This window comes from Sinohyriopsis cumingii, chromosome 10 (assembly GCF_028554795.1).
Source record: "Sinohyriopsis cumingii isolate HCF-2022 chromosome 10, ASM2855479v2, whole genome shotgun sequence".
Taxonomy (NCBI): Eukaryota; Metazoa; Mollusca; class Bivalvia; order Unionida; family Unionidae; genus Sinohyriopsis; species Sinohyriopsis cumingii.
The window spans coordinates 51,643,691-51,665,839 of record NC_142970.1 but is presented as its reverse complement, the minus strand read 5'-3'; the positions used below and the strand labels follow the sequence as shown (position 1 = coordinate 51,665,839).

Below are 22,149 nucleotides of genomic sequence, written 5' to 3'. Positions count from 1 at the left end.
ATGGTAAGCGTTGATTTACAAAACTGTACGTCATGCTTAAATTCAACAAAGATTTCTGGCTACACTCTTGGCAAATATGTGAAATCTCTCCAACATAACATACTTTCGTGCATCATTTAAGTTGATTAACATCCTGTCTTCAGTCTTAAATAATCTTAAGTGGATTAAGATCCTGTCTAAATTCTGTGAGTACCTAAAGCTGACTATGATGTCTTCAGTCTTAGAGTATATAATTTTAATTATGAAGTTGGTTAACTCTCCAGTCTTAGAGTCTCTAAAGTTGATCAAAATCATGTCTCCACTATTAAAGTTCCTGAAGTTGATTCTTGTTTCTAGTCTTAGAGTATCCACAGTTGATTAAGATCCTGCCTCTAGTCTAAGTGGAGCCACAGCTGATTAAGATCCTGTCTCCAGGCTTAGAGTATCTTAAGTTGATTAAGATCCACTCTCCAGCCAAAGAGTACCTGAAGCTGATTAAGATCCTGTCTCTAATCTTAGAGCAGCCACAGTTGATTAAGATCCTATCTCCAGTCTTAGAGTATCTTAAGTTGATTAAGATCCACTCTCCAGCCAAAGAGTACCTGAAGTCGATTATGATCCTGTATCTGATCTTTGAGTAGCCACAGCTGATTAAGATCCTGTCTCTAGTCTTAGAGTATCTTAAGTTGATTTAAAATACTATTTCCAAGTCTGAGAGTATATTAAGTTGATTAAGATCCTGTCTCCAGTCTTAGAGTAGCCACAGTTAATTAAGATCTTGTCTCCAAGTCTGAGAGTTTATTAAGTTGATTAAGATCTTATCTAAAGTATGGGAGTAACTTTAGTTAAGATTCTGTCTCCATTCTTTGAGAATCTAAAGTTGATTAAAAATGATAGGAATTCCAGAAAATCAGTCTTATAGCAATGAAACAAATAACTATGGTGGTATGATGACCGAAGTCCTTTCAAATCAGGATGGTCTTGAGAAGACTGGGGTTCATAGGCTCATCAGTCTTCTAAAATATTTTGAGATAAGATGGTAGTGTGCGGATCTGTTTAGTGGTATAGATTTTCTTAACTTCATTGGTTTGAATGTGTCACACTTTTAAATCTGTTTGTGAAGACTAGCAAATATTTGATATATGACAAATATATAGACCCACCATGATTTCCACATTTTCTATTCTTTTATCTGCATCCAGATCTTTCTCTGTGATGGTGAATTCGTACTTCTGTCTCTCTCGCTCATGTTCCCATTCAGCAAGTTTCTCCTTGAACTTTCCATATTCAACCTCATCTGTTACCTGGTGGTATAAGATAATGGTATTAAAGTGGTATTAAAAATTAAAAGATACTAATTAAAACCAAATTTATTCACAATTAGGCAGTAAACATCAAACTTCCAAGGACTGATGTCTTCAAATTCATTTTGTCCTCAACAATATCAAGCCACCTGTCAAATTTGGTTTAAATTCAATAATATTTAGGGATTTACTGTGCAGAAACAGTAGATAGCTCTGAAAATCAAGGACTATAACTCCATTAAACCATGCTGAACAATGTCAATCAAACGCAGCACAGGACACATGAAATCAAGCAGAAGAACAAGTTTTCATAAAATCCATTGATAATTAAGGAAGTTACTGTGGAAATGAAAGTTGGCAGGGTTGGCAATCAGGGGTTATAACTCTGTTAAAGAGGACTGAACTCAGCCCAGGTCTCATAAATATTAAATTGCATACCAGATTTGGTTAAAATCTAATAATAAGCAAAGGAATTATTATGTGGACATTAAAGTGAATGGATCCAAAAAATCAGACAAAAAATACAAATTCTACAATTATAACTACTAAATATGATGTCAGGTCTATGAATTATTTCCTTTTGTCATGTGCATGAGTGAATACAACCATTTTCTGACTAAAATCATACAGATAAACTGTCAAAGAAGATACAAGCAAAAATAATAAATGAGTATAGTTGAAACACATTTTACTGTTACAATACGATACAATGGGATTAGGCACATATTCTAACAACTTAATTTGCCTTCTACATATAAACTACAAGTACTATAACATATTTCAGCATGAAAACAGTATTGCAAAACTAATAATGAAAAATAAGAGAGAGAGAGAGAGAGAGAGAGGGAGAGAAAATGGGTACAATAACACAATTCACAAATTTTGAGTAAGTTACTGAAATCATCTGGTATCAGTTATATATCTGCATATATCTTGTTGAATTCTATATTTTCATTTGCATCATCCTTTCCCCAAAGCAGCAAGTCTAACCTAACAGTTGGATATGGCATTGATAGTAATTTTATCATCAACTCAGTCAATTGCTGACTATGCCAGTGATAGAACATGAAGAAATGCAAAGTGGTTTCTATCCCACTTAAGGAACAAAAAGGGCAAGTTGAACATGGACAAGATCAGCTTTTAGTGAACTTACATTATGTTGTAATCTAGTATGGATAATATCTAGGGCTTATACTGGATTGGACATTGGACATAAACAAATTTACAAGCAACCCCCCCCCCCCTTTAGACTAGTATCTATTCCAATAATATGAACAACAACTGTATATTTTCTAATTGACTCCACTACTCTAATTAAAAACCCCTTCCCATTTTTTAAGAAAAGAAAATTTAAAAGATGCAGTGTAAGTACATCAAAAGAACAACTTCAGCTTTCAATTTTTGCTCTAATAAATGCCTCCCCCCTTCCCCATTTGGAAAATGTAAAGCCCCTGGATGTGTTATTTTGGGAATTAGGGAATACATTGTTACCAAAGGCAGAACCATGTGAGGTGCACTCTAATATAAACACTTTGGCCACTTAATTTTTATAACATATTTGGGCATGCATCAAGTATAAAATTGATTTTTAAATTTTCTTCAAGGAATGCTTCACTTTAATGAGAAATATTTCAGCAATAGGCAATCTATGGGTTTCCTAATTTAATCTAAAAAAATCTTACTTCACAGACAAGGTCAAGGTCATAGAAAGATGGAACTCCACATGCAACAAAAGTAACACGACACATTTTGCTTTCTCCGGGCTCCAGATATCCTCTAACTGGATTGATGGACAGGTACTGCAGTAAACAAAGAAATAAAAAAGGTGATAAATACTTCTTTCATTTCAATTCAAACAGCATAATTTGTAATTTTATATTATCCTCATGTAAAGTCCTACATGTTATTAGTACATTATTACAGTCAAAAGTCCTACATGTTATTAGTACATTATTACAGTCAAAAGTCCTACATCTTATTTGTACATTATTACAGACAAAAGTCCAACATCTCATTTCTACATTATTACTGACAAAAGTCCTACATCTTATTTATACTTTGTATATTATTACAATCAAAAGTCCTACACATCATTTGTACTTTTATACATTTTCACAATCTAAAATCCCACATATTATTGTAATATAATACATGGTTACAATCTAAAGTCCCACATATTATCGTAATTTTATACATTAATATAATCTAATGTCAGAAGCATAAGTTGTAATTGCATACATTATTACAATATAAAGTCCCAAACATTATTTCTAATTTTATACATTATCACAATCTAAAGTCCCATCCATTATTTCTAATTTTATACAGTATTACAATCTTAAGTCCCATATATTATTTCTAATTTTATACATTATTGGAATCTTAAGTCCCATCCATTATTTCAAATTTTATACTGTATTACAATCTTAAGTCCCATATATTATTTCTAATTTTAAACATTATCACAATCTAAAGTCCCATCCATTATTTCTAATTTTATACATTATTGCAATCTTAAGTCCCATATATTATTTCTAATTTTATACATTATCACAGTCTAAAGTCCCATCCATTATTTCTAATTTTATACAGTATTACAATCTTAAGTCCCATATATTATTTCTAATTTTATACATTATTGCAATCTTAAGTCCCTTCCATTATTTCTAATTTTATACAGTATTACAATCTTAAGTCCCATATATTATTTCCAATTTTATACATTATCACAATCTAAAGTCCCACATATTATTTCTAATTTTATACATTATTGCAATCTTAAGTCCCATCCATTATTTCTAATTTTATACATTATTGCAATCTTAAGTCCCATCCATTATTTCTAATTTTATACATTATTGCAATCTTAAGTCCCATATATTATTTCTAATTTTATACATTATTACAATCTTAAGTCCCATCCATTATTTCTAATTTTATACATTATTGCAATCTTAAGTCCCACATATTATTTCTAATTTTATACATTATTGGAATCTTAAGTCCCATCCATTATTTCTAATTTTATACTGTATTACAATCTTAAGTCCCATATATTATTTCTAATTTTAAACATTATCACAATCTAAAGTCCCATCCATTATTTCTAATTTTGTACATTATTGCAATCTTAAGTCCCATATATTATTTCTAATTTTATACATTATCACAGTCTAAAGTCCCATCCATTATTTCTAATTTTATACAGTATTACAATCTTAAGTCCCACATATTATTTCTAATTTTATACAGTATTGCAATCTTAAGTCCCTTCCATTATTTCTAATTTTATACATTATTACAATCTTAAGTCCCATATATTATTTCCAATTTTATACATTATCACAATCTAAAGTCCCACATATTATTTCTAATTTTATACAGTATTACAATCTTAAGTCCCATCCATTATTTCTAATTTTATACATTATTGCAATCTTAAGTCCCACATATTATTTCTAATTTTATACATTATTGCAATCTTAAGTCCCTTCCATTATTTCTAATTTTATACATTATTACAATCTTAAGTCCCATATATTATTTCCAATTTTATACATTATCACAATCTAAAGTCCCACATATTATTTCTAATTTTATACATTATTGCAATCTTAAGTCCCATCCATTATTTCTAATTTTATACATTATTGCAATCTTAAGTCCCATATATTATTTCTAATTTTATACATTATTACAATCTTAAGTCCCATCCATTATTTCTAATTTTATACATTATTGCAATCTTAAGTCCCACATATTATTTCTAATTTTATACATTATTGCAATCTTAAGTCCCATCCATTATTTCTAATTTTATACAGTATTACAATCTAATGTCCCACATATTATTTGTAATGTCTGAATATTTGCGTACCGAGCATTTATTAGAAAGGAATCATTGATATGAAAATAACTGTAATAGTACTAAGCTGGTTGCCTTGAATTACCCAATAAATATTTCTGCCCTTGACTTAACCCCACCTCCCCAGTTCAGAGTTCAGTTGATACACAGAAATGTACAATGTACATAATTACACAAACGAAATATATGAACAAGTAATAAACAAACAAGTACATGATACATCTGGTGTTAGCTGACTGACATGCCCAGACCAGATGTCTTATTACATTTATACATATTTTCATAATTTACATATATGAAGCAGTATAAAACAATACTGCAATGATCCTAAGAATGTTTAACCTAAACTGTCTGATATATTTAAGAAATTCACATTTTACAAAAGTCAATCTTGTCATAACAAAATGTAAAAGACAGAAAAGGTAAAAGACAACTTTAATAATAGCCAGTTGAGTGAGGCATGGCTTCCATATAAATAAATGTCAGCTTAAGTCTAAAGTACAGTTTGAGTTCTGAATCAAATCATTAAACAGCATTGTTTTTGCTTTTGTATACCATGTACATGGTTAGAAATTTAGATAAAAGTTGCATCCTTAGTTAAATGATCCAAATGATAACCCAAAAATTCATATTTTCAACCGTTATTTGTTTCAAACAAGTCGTGACTTCATACCATGCCTTACCTGGCAGTAGTTTTGACTTGTATTCTAGACATGCCTATATAATATCAAATTAAGAAACAATGTATTAATGAATGTACCTGAGAATCAGAAGGTGTGGTAACATGCCATGCAAAGGAAACTGCCCTTTCTTTGGATCTGTTAATGATGAATACCATTCTCCTGCCTCGAGAGAATAAAGGCATGTTATTGAAGGATATCCTCTCCTGTGACAGGTATGCCAGCTGAAACAAATTGATAAGAAATGATTTTAAACAAATTCTGATGAAGAAAAATGTTGAATTACTGCAAACTTTAAGCAGGACAAAACAATAGTATGAAATTAATTATTATTAAGGATATCAAATTTTGTGGTTTAAAGAGAACTTATATATATATATATATATACATCATCAAGAAATTGAAACATTCAGCTTTGTGTGCACACTGTGCATCCTTTATAGCACTGTACATCATCTATATCACTGTACATCATCTATACAACTGTACTACATTTATAGCACTGTACATTATCTATTGCATTGTACAACCTTTATAACACTGTACATCATATATAGCACTGTACATCATCTATGGCACTGTACATCATCTATAGCACGGGACATTTTCTGTAGCACTGTACATCATTTATAGCACTTTACAACATCTATAGCACTGTACATCATTTATAGCACTGTACATTATCTATAGCAATGTACATCATTTATAGCACTGTACATTATCTACAGCAATGTACATCATTTATAGTACTGTACATTATCTATAGCACTGTACATCATTTATAGCACTTTACATCATCTATAGCACTGTACATCATTTATAGCACTGTACATTATCTATAGCAATGTACATCACTTATAGTACTGTACATTATCTATAGCAATGTACATCATTTATAGTACTGTACATTATCTATAGCAATGTACATCATTTATAGTACTGTACATCATCTATAGCACTGTACATCATTTAGAGTTAATGTGTGCAGATGACTTAAAGCATTACAGCTGGAAACCCTTGTTATAAATTTGTGATCCAATTTTATACTGCCATCCTACAATTCAACACCTAGAAATGTAAAGTTAAATTCCATTGCAATTACAATATATACTCCCATACAAGTCAAGTCCAACTGGAAACTTCATACCACAAGATTGCCTACAGTACCAGCATGATTTGAGCATAAGCACTGTGTAAGGAAGAATCAGAAGAATGAATAATATAGATGACTCGATTTGCTGGCACATTATGTAACAGCAGATCAGGGTCTTAGTTGTTTGTGGTAGGTCTCAACTTACAAGTGAGTAGATACAGAAATCATTCTGATTCCTTATGATGAAAAATACTGCATATGTATGAGGGTATTAAAAACAACCATAATCACAAAACTACACAAAATACTGTAAATCGTAACTTAAATTGGGTTAAAAGCAAGAAAGTTGTGAATCTAGCGACAACATTTTCTGCAAGTTAATGATCTACTCAATTATCTACTTTCTTCCCAGTCTTTACCATTTGAAATATCTATTCAGTTCAATGTTATTGTTCAATTTCCAAAAATGGTATGCACTTGCCAATTTTGTGATTTATATTATTTACCTGTCAGAAACTTGGGATGCTTTTTAATGCCAGTAAAGCTACAGTCATCAGCTTTGATGGCACATGCTGTAAAAAGAGTCAACCATGCAACTGTGTAACATATTTACCTGCCCCAGAAATGGGACATCAGAACACCTGGGATGCCTGTAATGTAGGCAATGTGTCAGTTATCAGCACTGTACCAATAACCACAGTCAATTGTGAAAATATGCAAAATATTTACCTGTCCTGGAACTGGGACACTTTGAACACCTGGGACACCTGTAAGATCATGCTGATCAGTCATTAGCATGGTGTCTCCCATTAAACGTTTGTCATAACCAACACCAGTGAATGTCACAATGGCAGTGTCACCATTATGGACTCGAATTGGAACATCCACCTAATAACCAAATGAAAATGAAGTTATTTAATCTCTGAGTAACATTCAAAAATAGTAGATTGCTGTTAAACCCCTTTAATATTTATCATAAGTGATATTGTAAAGCATTACACTGAATAATTTTAGAATGCTTTGCCTAGCATTACCATCCAACATGGAGCTAAAGAATTTTTAAAAAAAATGCAGAATTGCAGATTAATTTAAAGAACGTGTTACACACTAACCAAATAGGAAACCTGGTTTGGTTTTGTGGGTTTTAACACCATTTGAATCACATGACACTGTATTTGATGTAATTTTTCATACAAGAAAAAATAATTATTAATTTCAGTGTACGAAAAATTATATGTAAAATAAATAATTATCATTCTGTGGTAATGACAGCATACAAAAAATAAAGGGATCATACCTGGACATGGTCTACGGAACACATGACACTCGACAACCTAATGTACAAAACTTATGTAGAAATCCAGTCTCATTCTCCTCTCAAAATCAAGAATCTGATTGTCGTTATGAGAGAGAGAGAGAGAGAGAGAGAGAGAGAGAGAGAGAGAGAGAGAGAGAGAGAGAAAAAAAATAATCTTTATTGTTCAGTTACCTGTCAGTTGTGTTATTTTACGTAAATACTACAAGGGCACTATTATATTCAACTGGCAATTAAAACCTGAATAAATAAATCATTTTGGTTGTAATTATGAGATCCACTGTCACTGTGCCACATGGCTATGCAGATGTCATATACATGCTAATTAAATACGTTTGACCTTTAACTTGGTCTTTTCCAGTAAATACTGGATTGAAGACCAGATTCACCTCTACAGATCAAATTAAGGAGGCTCTACATAGGGAAATGAGGCTCCCCATGGGGTGTTGAAAATGTGTATGACAAGCCAATTAGCTCAAGAACAATATTAATCTATTGATACTTGTGCTGAAGCCAGTTGAAAAAAATGGCAAATGCATTTAATAGAGAGAGACAGAACAACAAAGCGTCATGTATCAAAAAATATTTTTATATTATAAACACAACATGTTATTTTCAAGGATATAATTTGTGATCCAATATTGAGCAAATGCATACAATAAATGCAAAAACATTATGTACTGAAAAATTCATAATTTTCAAGAGTTTTACAAGTCTTCCAGCTCAAATCCCTAAAACCATTCACATTCTTCGTACCAGAAAGGCTTTCCAATGGAGCTTCATTGTCACTCATTATGCAGTGGTCCTCTTGACCATATATTGCATTTGAAATGCCAGTAACTTTGAAGCTACTGATCATCATGTCCTTTTTCTTCTTTAAGTCTTTACTGGCTTCAAAAATCCAGTCAATCATCTGATCTGTAAAAGGTGAGCACCTCAGACAACATGGCCACCCAGGATCTCTCCATGTATGTAATATAACTCTGCACAGATTGGGAAAATTTTCATGTGTTTATCACAAAAATGGAGACTCAGTTTTTGTCAAGTCTGATTTTTCTTTAGCTGGAAGATAAAACAACTTTAACAATGAACATAACTCAACAAGCTTGAACCCTGATATTAATCTAGGGTGCAGATGCATGAACTTACATACAGATGCATAGACACACATAGAGATGCCACAGTATCAGTATGTCGAGTTAAGCAAAACTGCAATGCCTGAGATGATCCTGTAAAACACACATAGAACCGAATAATTTTGTTGCTATGTAACATGATCTCACAGTAGGCCTATCATGAGACAACAGTTAGGTAAAATTATCACATTATACAATAGTATATATTTGCTGACAAGTCCAAATGCAAACTGCACAGACCCAGATCTGCCATAACATAAACTACTGGTAAATCAAGATCTCTATAGTCTGTTAGGAGTAATCAGTAGAACAATTCCTGCTGGGAAGACAATAATGGTATAGAATGCACTCACCATGTAGGTCTTGGCTTCAATAGGAGAGAAGCGCCATTCCACGGCCATTGATCTGCCAGGTGGAATCTCACCTCTTGGGTTCAAACATTCAAATATGGACTGATCAAAGTTTTCCTACAAAACAAAATAATAGCAGTATTAAATCATCACATCATATGAGATGGCATGAAGAAAACCAAATCTGGAAAGGCAATATATAAATAAGAAACTTTTACTCCAACTTCTACTCTAATTTTATGAAGAAAAAAAAATATATATATATATATATATATATATATATATATATATATATATATATATATATATATATATATATGAGAAAAGAAATACCTTTGCTAAATGAATGAAACTTATTTCTCAGAAAAACTGACTAGTCTTAATGTTAAAAAACAATAAGATCTATGGTTCCTATCAAGTACATAAGAAAAGAACTCCCTTTTTGTTGAACTGATCTTTTATTTATTCATAAAGTAAAAAATTTCAACATTACATTAATGTAGTGCGTGGATAGACAGACAAAAAAAATGGACATATGGACATGCACACAGACACTAGTGTGACCAACTTGTCAAGCTTGAAGGTGGGTTCAACAAATATCAATCTAGAAATTGCTCTGGCACAATATGTCTACGTTTAAAGATCCTGAATATTTATCTATGCATGGCAATGGTATGAGATAAATTTCATATCTCTCAGGCAAAGCTCTGATATCTTTCTTTTAATCAATGCATGATTGCTACATAGGTACCATGTAAGAAAGTTCAATCATTGACTCTATTTTGCAAATCTAATTTAACACAAAGATATCTTACTTGTTTGATGAGTTCTAACGGTGTGAGGTCAATTTCATATATCAACGGCAAAGCTCCACCATTATACATCTCATAAACCTGCAATAAATATTTAAAAATATGTCAGCTGATATGCATATTCAAAAGAGAAAAAGCAGTTTCATGATAAAAATATATCAGTCCCTCAAAGGAACTGCCACTTGACTGAGCCAAAAGAATTTATGGTAATCCATGATAAATAATTTGGAAACAAAAATATTTTCTTACACATCTGAGTTAAGATGTTCATAATACACAGGTCAGTGCAATAAAAACTTCTTTGTCATTGCCTTTGACCTTAAACTTTATATCATGGACAGAGTATTTCTGAATTCACCTCAGTGTCAAGATATACCTGCATGCTAAGTTTGATTAAATCTATATTTAAATATTTTCTTGAGGATAAGAAAACCTATTTACATAGCACAATTCAAAATATTCATCACATATATAAACAAACTGGGTTTGATTGTTTTCAGGTCAAATCCATTTACCTCATAATCAATGTTAGCACGCTGACCATCAGTTTGTTCATTCTAATGCAATCAGATACCAAATTCACTTGAATATGTACCAGTCAATGTGCTCAAAAGCTCAGTGAAATAAATAAACAAGAAAGGTTCAATAAAGTTGAACATTACTACTTTTTATGCTTGTATGGCAGAAATGGGCCCAATAAAGGACCTCGTTCAACCACATCCAACCTTGCTCATGTCAAAAGATTCTGTAAAGTTATGTTTTGCATCTAATCAAGGTTTCATTTGTGTAATCATCTTTTGTGGCTTTGTGCCCTGTAAAATTGGATTCCATGAGTGCATGGACTGACTTCATGCCAGTTCTGCACAGCTGTTTGTCAGTTTCTTTTGCATATCTAGTATTTATTGCCCTGACCAACATTATATATATATATATATATATATATATATATATATATATATATATATATATATATATATATATATATATATACGTGTGTGTGTGTATATGTGTCACCATATTATCCCAGTTGCTGTGACTATCAGTTTTGTACTATTTACATACAGAACCAAATATTTCTTACAAGAAGTGTTAAGAAATGTTCAAAGGACATTTCAATTAGGACCAACATAACATCACAAGAAGTCTTGCAGTGAAATCTTTATGTCAATACAATCATCAATCCAGTTGGAGTATTGATAAACAATGATTTTCAAAATCGCTGCCATGGTGTCCATATTTAATGTTAGATTGGCAACAATTTTATTCAGGACCAACTAGACGCCATAAGAAGTCCATTAGAGAAAAGAGTACAACAATCTAACCATCTTTCAAATACAAGCAGTGCTAACTAGATTTTCAAGATGGCTGCCATGATGGCCATATCTGATGTCAGACTAACATCATTTTTATTCAGGATTTTCAAGATGGCCACCATAGCAGCTATACTGTATGTCTAAGGGCACCATTTTCATTTAGGAACACCTAGAACTCTTTAAGAAGTCTTTTAATGAAAATCCCATGTTTAGTCAGAAGGAGGAATACTATGATTTTCAAGATGGCTATCACAAGTACCATACTAGTCATCAGATTAGCACCATTTTCATTTTATGACCAACTGAACATTTTCAGAAGACTTTTGGTGAAAAGTGTTTGTCAATATGACAATCCACTCATAAGGAGTAGCAAATAACAAGATTCTGAAGATGGCCTCCATTGTGTCCACACTACATATCCAAGAGGCACCATTTTGATTTAGACCAACAAAACATCATAAAAGGAGAAGTACTGATAGCAAGAGTTTGAAGAAGGCCATCATGGCATCCATATTGGATATTTTAGTGGTAATATTTGCATTCAGAGCCAACCAGACATCATAACCAGTCTTTTAGTGTAAACAAATGTAAGACCATCCATTCTGGACTGTTTTCATGGCAGATATACTGGAAGTCAGTTCAGTACCATTTGTATTTAGGACCAACTAGACTTCATTTTAATCTTTTAGTAAGAACACAATGTCAATATGACCATTTGTTCAGGTGTTAAGACAACAAGAATTTCAAGATGGATGTCTTGGTGTCCATTCTGGATGTCAGACTGGCACCATTTTCATTATGGGCCATTTATTCATAATAAGAAGTCAATCTGTACTGATATGACCCTTTGTTTGGAAGAAGTAGCATAAGCAAGATTTTCAAGCTAGCCACTGCAGTGGTCACAGTGCAAGTCTGAAGAGCACCATATTCATGATAGGAGACAGAGAGACAGACTAATGGACAAAGTGACAACCAAATCCCCAAGTACAGTGCTTAGGGGATTACAAATTAGAAAATTATTTAAAACTGCAAGCTAGTGTACACATTCAAAAACAAAACTAGTTTGATTTTGTTTAGTGATAAATTCATATCAATTGATCTCGTACTTAGAAATGATCTCTCATTCAATTTTTTATCCAAAGAACTCTCCATCAAAATATTTATTATTAATAACTTTGTTAAGAAAAGGCAATTTTCAAACAACTTTAAAAAAAAAAAAAAAACTTACATCATATAAGAAATAATAGAGTAACTGAATAGGTTGCTAGATATCTTAGAGATTCTCTCCCCTGTGGACAGGAGATGGGGTAATACCAACCTGCTTAGGACTGATTTTTTCCCCAACAGGGACTGGTGTGAACATGTGCTTGTTGGCAGGGAAATGGATGTAGTGACGTTCTTGCTCCACCGTTACTCCAAGAAAGTTCAACTGAAATGTTTCAAATGATAAAAGTTAGTAATACTAAAAAGAACTCTGAAATGTTCAGAAAATGTATATGTTTGGGTAAAGTCTAGAAGGAATGGATAACTAATTCAATTCCCATAGAACGTAATGTTAATATATTAAAAAGTTAAAAAAAATTCTTGATACATTGGCATACAACATACACACGCTTACATTCAATAAGCTAGAAACACACAGCAATTCTTGGAAACGGTTGCTGCCAAAGAGATGGACTCCCTGGTTTGCACGTAATAACACAGCCTCACACCAAGCGCCTGTCTGCTATTTTGTCATTAGGAAATTAAATACAGGATATCAAAATAAAAGCTAATATTTTGTGGTCAACTTGTACATGGTTTTAAGTTTATGAACATAATAATGGAAGAAAATTTAATCCGTTTTCATGTCAACTGGTTCAGCTCAGAATATTTAATACTCTATTTTTTATTATCCCCACCACAGACTGGTTCTCAGGTTGTACAAAAATTAGTGGTCCAATACCTATAAGAGCACTTAGAAATCATTGTAAAAAACCACAAAAACAAAACACCCTAAATCCTGAACTTGACGATGTGCAATGTTTTACTACTGACATCTACAAAATGACTTGCTGTGTCCCACATGCTTTTGCAAAATACACTGAGCAATCTTGCAAGGCATGAATTTTAACTAAATATATTAAGCTAACAATACAAGTTAAAAATCTAAGTGTAGACCAAAACATTTTCCTAGTATTATTTGTTGTTTAAAGTTTTCTGGACTGAGAGAAGGCTTGACACCAGGAATGAGCATGACGATCAAGTGAAACTGTGTACAGTGGTCAATCAATATAAGACACCTCATTATAACATGGTCCATGATATAACACAGTCACTGATATAACACGTTCCCTGATATAATACAGGTAGACATGGTTCCCATTATATTGCTTGAAGTAAACATTTTAATATAATGTATCCCAGTATAAGCCAATCTCACCCATATCAAAGTACACTTTCATGGCTTCCCTGAACAGTGTTATAGTGAGACCATTGTATAATGTACCTCGTTGTAAGACAACCCCACTTATATCACAGCACACTTTCATGGCTTCCCTGAACAGTATTATAATAAGACCACTGCATGATGTACCCCAGTAAACCCAGTACAAGACAACCCCACCTATATCACAGTACACTTTCATGGCTTCCCTGAACAGTATTATAAGACCACTGCATGATATACCCCAGTAAACCCAGTATAAGACAACCCCACCTATATCACAGTACTCTTTCATAGCTTCCCTGAACAGTGTTATAATGAGACCATTGTATAATGTACCCAAGTATAAGACAACCTCACCTATATCATTACATTTTCATGGCTTCCCTAAACAGCAGTATAATGAGGGGCCATTGATGTTTGAGTTATCAGAGTTATACTATGTGTACTTATAAGTGCTGGAGTAACATTTTCTCATTTATGGCAAAATGCTGACTTTACATTTCTCCGGAAGTATTAAAAATATCAGAGTGCTTGCAATTTATTTGAATGTTATGCTTTTTTTTAATTCAGCAGTCTCTCAATGCCAATGTTCCAATAACATCTATGAAAATCTCATATGAATTCTGGAAATCTTCCATGACAAATGACTTTCACTGCATTAATAATCCCAGTAATTTGCATACAGATCAGGAAAGCATACAGGTGATATGACCTTCAGTGCATTATTTTTGCTGTATTAGAACTGTTGCGTCATGTCTTACCAAGATTTCACGTCCTCGTGAGAGCTTGAGCAAAACAGGAAGTCTGTCGGTACCTGCCATTGTGTGTCTGTAGCTGAAGGTCACAGTCTGACACTCTCCTGGGTCCATGCAACCCTTCCTAGGCTCAATTGTAAACAGTTTATTGTCCATCACCTTCATCTGAAAAAATAAAAGTATTGCTCTTATATCAGGGTATTCAGAAATTGAATACTGGTATCCATATATTCATTTATCTACCTATCTATGTGCTTTATCTACCGTCTCTCTCAATCCCCCTTTCGTGCACTCTCTATCTACCAACCTCTCTGTCCTTATAAAATTACATCTTCATTTATTGTCTTTTTTCAAGTATGTATTTGGAACTTTTACTTCCTGTTTCTGTTTCATATAATACTGGTACACTTGAAATGTATTCTTATAATACAGATATCCTACCATAGTGCCCAAAAACTCACCTAAAAGCATAAAATGACCAAAGAAAGTGTGACTGTTGCATGATTAAACAAGGGTAACATTGTATTCACCACCAATATTTTGGTTTGCTTAGAACTCATTTATAATGACGAATGCCCCTAGAAGAAATTATATTGGACTTAAAGCAGAATCAATAGATTTTTTTAACGTATTAGTTTTAAAGAGATGGTGTACAATATTTTCCAAATCATATGACATTCAGTAATTTTACCTCGTGAAGTTCATCTTCAGTAAACTCTCCAGTTTCTGCCCAGTACTCCAGTTCTAACTGAAGGTCAGATGGAAACAGAAAAGCCCTGTCAATTAAAAATGAATATTAGGTTGCAATTATAACTGAAGGAAAACATAATCAGGAAAGCAGTCATTTTCATTCTGCACCAATCTTCTGGCACCAAAAAATACAGAAATGGGGGGGGGGCACTTTTTTTTCTTTTCTTTTTTGCATTTTCCAATGAGAAGAAAAGTCCAACTCTGAAGTGTTCTGAAAAGTCATTTGAGATAGTCAGATGGTAAACAAAGAAAATGCAAAACAAAATTAAAAAGAAAGTAGATTTGTTTGCGTGGCTTCACATTTTCTGAATGACTGGATTTGTGACCCATTAATCTTTAATTAAGACATTTTAGATCAATATAAAATAGATCAATACAAAATAGATCAATATAAAATAGATCAATATAATATAGATCAATATAAAATAGATCAATATAATATAGATCAATACAAAATAGATCAATATAAAATAGATCAATATAATATAGATCAATATAAAATAGATCAATATAATATAGATCAATATAATATAGATCAATATAAAATAGATCAATATAAAATAAATCAATATAATATAGATCAATATAAAATAGATCAATATAAAATATATCAATATAAAATAGATCAATATAAAATAGATCAATATAATATAGATCAATATAAAATAGATCAATATAAAATAGATCAATATAAAATAGATCAATATAAAATATATCAATACAAAATAGATCAATAAAAAACATTACAAGAAAATGCAGAACAGAAGAGGCAGATTTTTTCTTTGCATTTACATTTCCTAAATGACAGAAAATGTCACTCACTAAGTTTCTCACAGAATATTTCAGATACAGTAAGGACATTACAGCCTTTCTTTCCAGTGTTTGCCTGTAACCCTTTTAAAGCTATTCATGGAATACATTATGAAAAAGATGGGTGTTTTTTATTTTCTTAATTAGTGTAATACATCTCTTTGGAGATCTTTATTTAGCTGGGTATATATCGGCATCAGACTCTTGATATAAAGTACTTCAGTATAACACATTTCTTCTTATAACACTAATTCAGTCATGAATCCATTTTTCAGATGAAGGTATTTATTATACCGAGTCCACCTCAGTATAAGGTAACCTCACTTATAACACCATATACTTTTATGGTTCCCCTTAACACAGTAAAAATGAGAGACTACAATGTACATTGATAACAGTCAGCATATCCTAAACCTATAAGTGTCAAGCATAACATTTGATTGGTTGGTTGATAGTAATGGTACTTTTACTTATATCATGCCAAGGATATGGGGACTAAGTGTCTTTCTAAGAACATACCATGGTAGCCAAACTAGTCTGGCCTAGTTGGGTACTGAACTAGTGACTTGGATTAAGAGTCCAGCACTCAACCAACTGAGCTGCTGTCTCTCCCCTGACATGAAAGACAACAGAATTTAATTTCTTTACAAAGATGTTAGAGACCAAATTAATATAAAAAAAAATCAATGAAATGCAATATATATATGTTATACAATAAGCTCAGTCTGTTTGAAAAATCAGCCTATAGCCTGATTTGTGTTTTGTACAAGACATGTGTTTCCTATGCAGACCAAGAAATTCAAGTCCAAAAATGTACAAAAAGTTTGACAAATTTCCAAAATAGTGATAATGGCATGAAAATCTAATCATGTCATATATATATATATATATATATATATATATATATATATATATATATATATATATATAATTTTCCTACCTTATTTTTTCTTAATAGTGTTAATAATAAGTCTGTACCCAAAATGTTCAAAAGTGTAGAGATTGCTATAAAGTTCAGAACATCTAATTAGGCCATCTACACACAAATATAAATAAGCTTAGTAAATTAATTTACCTACCTCAAGTGGATTTTGCTTAACCATACTAACAAATCTTTGTAAATAAAATAAAAGCTAAAAGTCCAAAACTGATCTCAAAATTTAAACAGGTCATTTGCATATGAATACACATATGTTTACTAAATTTCATTTGTCTACCTTTAATTGTTATTTTTAGATCATGGTAACAACAGGTTATTTGCATATGAATACAAATATGTTTACTAAATTTCATTTGTCTACCTTTAATTGTTATTTTTAGATCATGGTAACAGCAGGTTATTTGCATATAAATAGAAATATGTTTACCAAATTTCATTTGTCTACCTTTTAGTGTTTTGTTTAGATCATGGTTACAATGTTTTGGGCAAAATGGTTCATGTTCCGAAAACTGAAATTGGTTTTACACAATTCTAAATTGCTATAATGCTCTCAAAATCTACTCATGAATATATGCATACAAACATGCACAGTTCTAATCAAGTCATCTACATTTGAATACAAATATGCCTAGTTCTAATTGGGTCATATACATATGAATACAGATCTGCCTAGTTCTAATCAGGTCAGCTACATATGAATACAAATATGCCTAGTTCTAATCAGGTCAGCTTCATATGAAATAAATATGCCCAGTTCTAATCAGGTCAGCTACATATAAATACAAATATGCCTAGTTCTAATCAGGTCAGCTTCATATGAATTAAATATGCCCAGTCCTAATCAGGTCAGCTACATATTAATACAAATATGCCTAGAACTAATCAGGTCAGCTTCATATGAATTAAAATATGTTTAGTTCTAATCAGGTTATCTACATATAAATACAAATATATCTAGTTCTGATCAGGTCAGTTTCTCATGAATACAAAATATGTATATATTAAATTGAATTTGTCAATTTCACATGGATTTTCTCGAGGTTTTCTTAAAGTGATTTCTCTTTGATAATGCTAATTAAGTTTGTACAAATAAATCAAAGTCCAAAAAGTAAAAAAGAAGTGAAGAATGAAATAATTTCTGTAATCACCTGAAAATCTCATCAGGTCATCTATGCCTGTGTATAAATATGTCACTGAAATTTAAAATACTTAATTGGTTTTGGTACAGTCTTGCTATCAAGGTTCTTTGGATGGATGGATGTACATACAGATGGACAGACATGACAAAAACTAGTGATTGTATCTTTACCATTCCACAGCCACTGTTCCAGTATTTTCAAACATTAGATTTACAATACAGGGTTCGCTTCCGAGGGGAGCAGCACTGAAGTTGAAATCCATGATGGCCCTAGTATATACAGGTGGACGTCTCTGATGACTGAACATAAAAGAGAAGTGTATACTTGTATGAGTCTTGGAATAAAAGGTAATTATTCAATATATTTGAAAACTTTTCAATCCAATCTTACCTATTTATATACATGTATTACACAACTATCTCTCTCAAATACAATGCAATATATAAATTTAAATGATGATACATTTCTTCTTTAAATTGTTTTACTTTCAGGTGAGAAAATTTTGTGAGATTCAACAGACATTTTGCAGTATGCTAAACACAAGCTTATACTGGCATTTTGTTTCTAATTGTCTTGAAATCCATTATTCTATTTTGGAAGTGAATGGATCACATTTTCAATTTTACTACTTTGAATTCTAATAAATTGACTTCTATAGGAAATCAATTAGAATAATTCCATTCTGTGAAAAAATGGGAATGTACAAAGAGTTTCCATGGAATCTAGAATAAAAATGGTGACCACTTCAGACAGTAACATCTGACCACAGGGGTTATCAAAGAGGGTGGCAAGACAAGAAAGAGCACATCCATGTTCACACTGCAACTGGAACACCCTTTTGCTTACCAATTTTTCCAACATGTATGCAATCCATTATCATGATTTTTCTTGCAGACTACAGGAAATGTAGTGTAATTCTACCAAGGCTATTACTATGCAGGTGGACTGCACAGCTTATTTTACTCAGATTTGTTATGCTAATTACTAATAAAAAAGCTAAAGAACATTATTATTATGGAAAAATGCTGGTACTGGAGTTTTTTACCATCAACTATAATCTCTTTTCTAGCAGCCATCCAGCAATGATATATTCTGAAGAAATCTGAGCTGGGAGAAGTGTAATTGGGAGTAAAAGTACAAAATTTCTGTTATAACTCTGGTTACACTGATATAACCCTAGTCATACTGACATAACACTAATCATATTTACATAACCATAATCATACTGACATAACCCTGATCATAATTACATAACCCTGATCATACTTACATAACCCCGAGCATACTTACATAACCCTGATCATACTTATATAACCATAATGATACTTACATAACCCTGATCAAAATTACATAACCCTGATCATACTGACATAACCCTGATCATATGATATAACCCTGATCATACTGAAATAACCATAATCATACTTACATAACATTGATCATAATGACATAACCCTGATCATACTGATATAACCCTGGTCATATTGATACAAACTGGGTCATCCAGATATAACTCTAGAAATGCTCATATAACACTGGTCATACTGACATAACCCTGGTCATACTGATGTAACCCTGGTCATATTGATAACTAACACAGGCTGAAATCCAATGCTAGAAAATAGCGTGTCAGTAATTGTAATTACCCCAAAGCAGAGAAATTGGTCTACACTGATTAAGTAATCATTCCACTAATGGATAATTGCACATTTATTATAGTGAGTTATCTAAACTGGACTGATCATTGTACTTTATGTCAAGAATCATCATAAGAGTGATCTTTACAGTAATACTGATCACTGTACTTTTTGTTAAGAAGCAGCATGAGTGACCTTTGCAGTAACACCTATCACTGTACTTTGTGCTAAGAATCAGCATGAGGGACCTTTGCAGTAATACCTATCACTGTACTTTGTGTTAAGAAGCAGCATGAGTGACCTTTGCAGTAACACCTATCACTGTTCTTTGTGCTAAGAATCATCACAAGAGTGATCTTTGCAGTAACACCTATCACTGTACTTTGTGTTAAGAAGCAGCATGAGTGACCTTTGCAGTAACACCTATCACTGTTCTTTGTGCTAAGAATCATCACAAGAGTGATCTTTGCAGTAACACCTATCACTGTACTTTTTGTTAAGAAGCAGCATGAGTGACCTTTGCAGTAACACCTATCACTGTTCTTTGTGCTAAGATTCATCATAATAATCCTAGTAGCTTTAAGACTATTGTACAAACACACACACACACACACACACACACACACACACACACACAGTGATATGTCTTTACCTGTGTCTTGTAGCTACACTGTACATAAGCTCTCTGGCTGATGGGTCTGAGTCCAGACAAACATTCAAACTGGGAATAAAGGTATAAAAGTCAATATAATTTTTTGTCTCATTGTTAGAAATCAATCAGTATATAGTACACATATTACTCCCATGGCCAACATCATAAAGTTTGTTTTTAATAAATATATAGTACATGTATTTGTTATATGGTAGATCCAGAGGGTCAGCACAATAACATTTTCTTTTAATAAACATATAGTATGTTTTTGTCCTATAGTACAATGGCACATCAGCACAAACATGGCTATCCAGTACCAAGCAAGTTTAGATATTACCAAAAAAAAACCCACAAAACCAAGATAAAACCAAATTAGAGCAAAAATTCTTAAAATGTAAAGAAAAGATTTTTTTATATATCAACATTCTTAACAAGTGCATGACCTTAACAGGTGGAACATCATAACACAATATCCATGACCAAAATGACTGCCTTCCTTTGCATCATCATAAAGGATATAGGCATATACATCAGGGTCACACATAGATCTGCCGCATACATAAGCATATACAGTAAATATTTTCTGAAAACAGATTCTAAAATTGTCACAGGAAACTAATTGTTTTATGAGCTATGGCACCAGTCTATGTGTGGCATTATAGTATAAATGTACTTAAAAGAAGATTGCTGATTGGCTCTAAGTAATTACTGGAACAAAATTAGCATAATTTTTTAGAAGATGCCTTAGCGTAAGAGTCAGTTGTATACCACAGTAGGTTTGAAACTGAAATAAATAGTTGCCGCACAGGTACTACTAGACGTAAACAGGGAAGTCTCACTGGGCTAGATTTTTATAGTACCACCTACAGGGGAAATTTTCTATAAAACAAGCTGAGTCACATAATTTTCATCATTTTAAAAATTTCCTCCTGGATAAATCATCTATAAAATGTAACCATATTTTGCTGGTCATACCACAAAAGTAAGGTACTTTGGCCAATGATTATATATGGGTACTGAATTAGTTGTTTCTTCTCAATAATGTATTCTTAATATTGACATGGGTATTGAACTAGATGTCAATATCCAATAATGTGTTCTTAATGTGGGTACAGGCATTGAATTAGATGTCAATGCCCAATAATGTGTTCTTAATGTGGACATGGCAATAGAATTAGATGTCAATGCCCA

At 32.2% G+C, this 22,149-nt stretch overlaps 1 protein-coding gene across 1 annotated transcript in view; it reads right to left on the bottom strand.

The window, feature by feature from the left end:
• Nucleotides 1–22,149, bottom strand: part of LOC149790148 (cilia- and flagella-associated protein 65-like) — a 104,786-nt gene that overhangs the window by 29,838 nt on the left and 52,799 nt on the right. The window contains exons 26-36 of the mRNA XM_089972135.1: nucleotides 20,959–21,027; nucleotides 18,840–18,968; nucleotides 15,722–15,806; nucleotides 15,037–15,195; nucleotides 13,166–13,276; nucleotides 10,538–10,615; nucleotides 9,726–9,839; nucleotides 7,651–7,809; nucleotides 5,909–6,052; nucleotides 2,966–3,082; nucleotides 1,143–1,283 (exon numbers count right to left, since the gene is read on the bottom strand). Of these exons, the coding sequence (XP_089828261.1) occupies nucleotides 1,143–1,283; nucleotides 2,966–3,082; nucleotides 5,909–6,052; nucleotides 7,651–7,809; nucleotides 9,726–9,839; nucleotides 10,538–10,615; nucleotides 13,166–13,276; nucleotides 15,037–15,195; nucleotides 15,722–15,806; nucleotides 18,840–18,968; nucleotides 20,959–21,027 (1,306 nt within the window). The remainder of the gene's footprint in view (nucleotides 1–1,142; nucleotides 1,284–2,965; nucleotides 3,083–5,908; nucleotides 6,053–7,650; nucleotides 7,810–9,725; nucleotides 9,840–10,537; nucleotides 10,616–13,165; nucleotides 13,277–15,036; nucleotides 15,196–15,721; nucleotides 15,807–18,839; nucleotides 18,969–20,958; nucleotides 21,028–22,149) is intronic.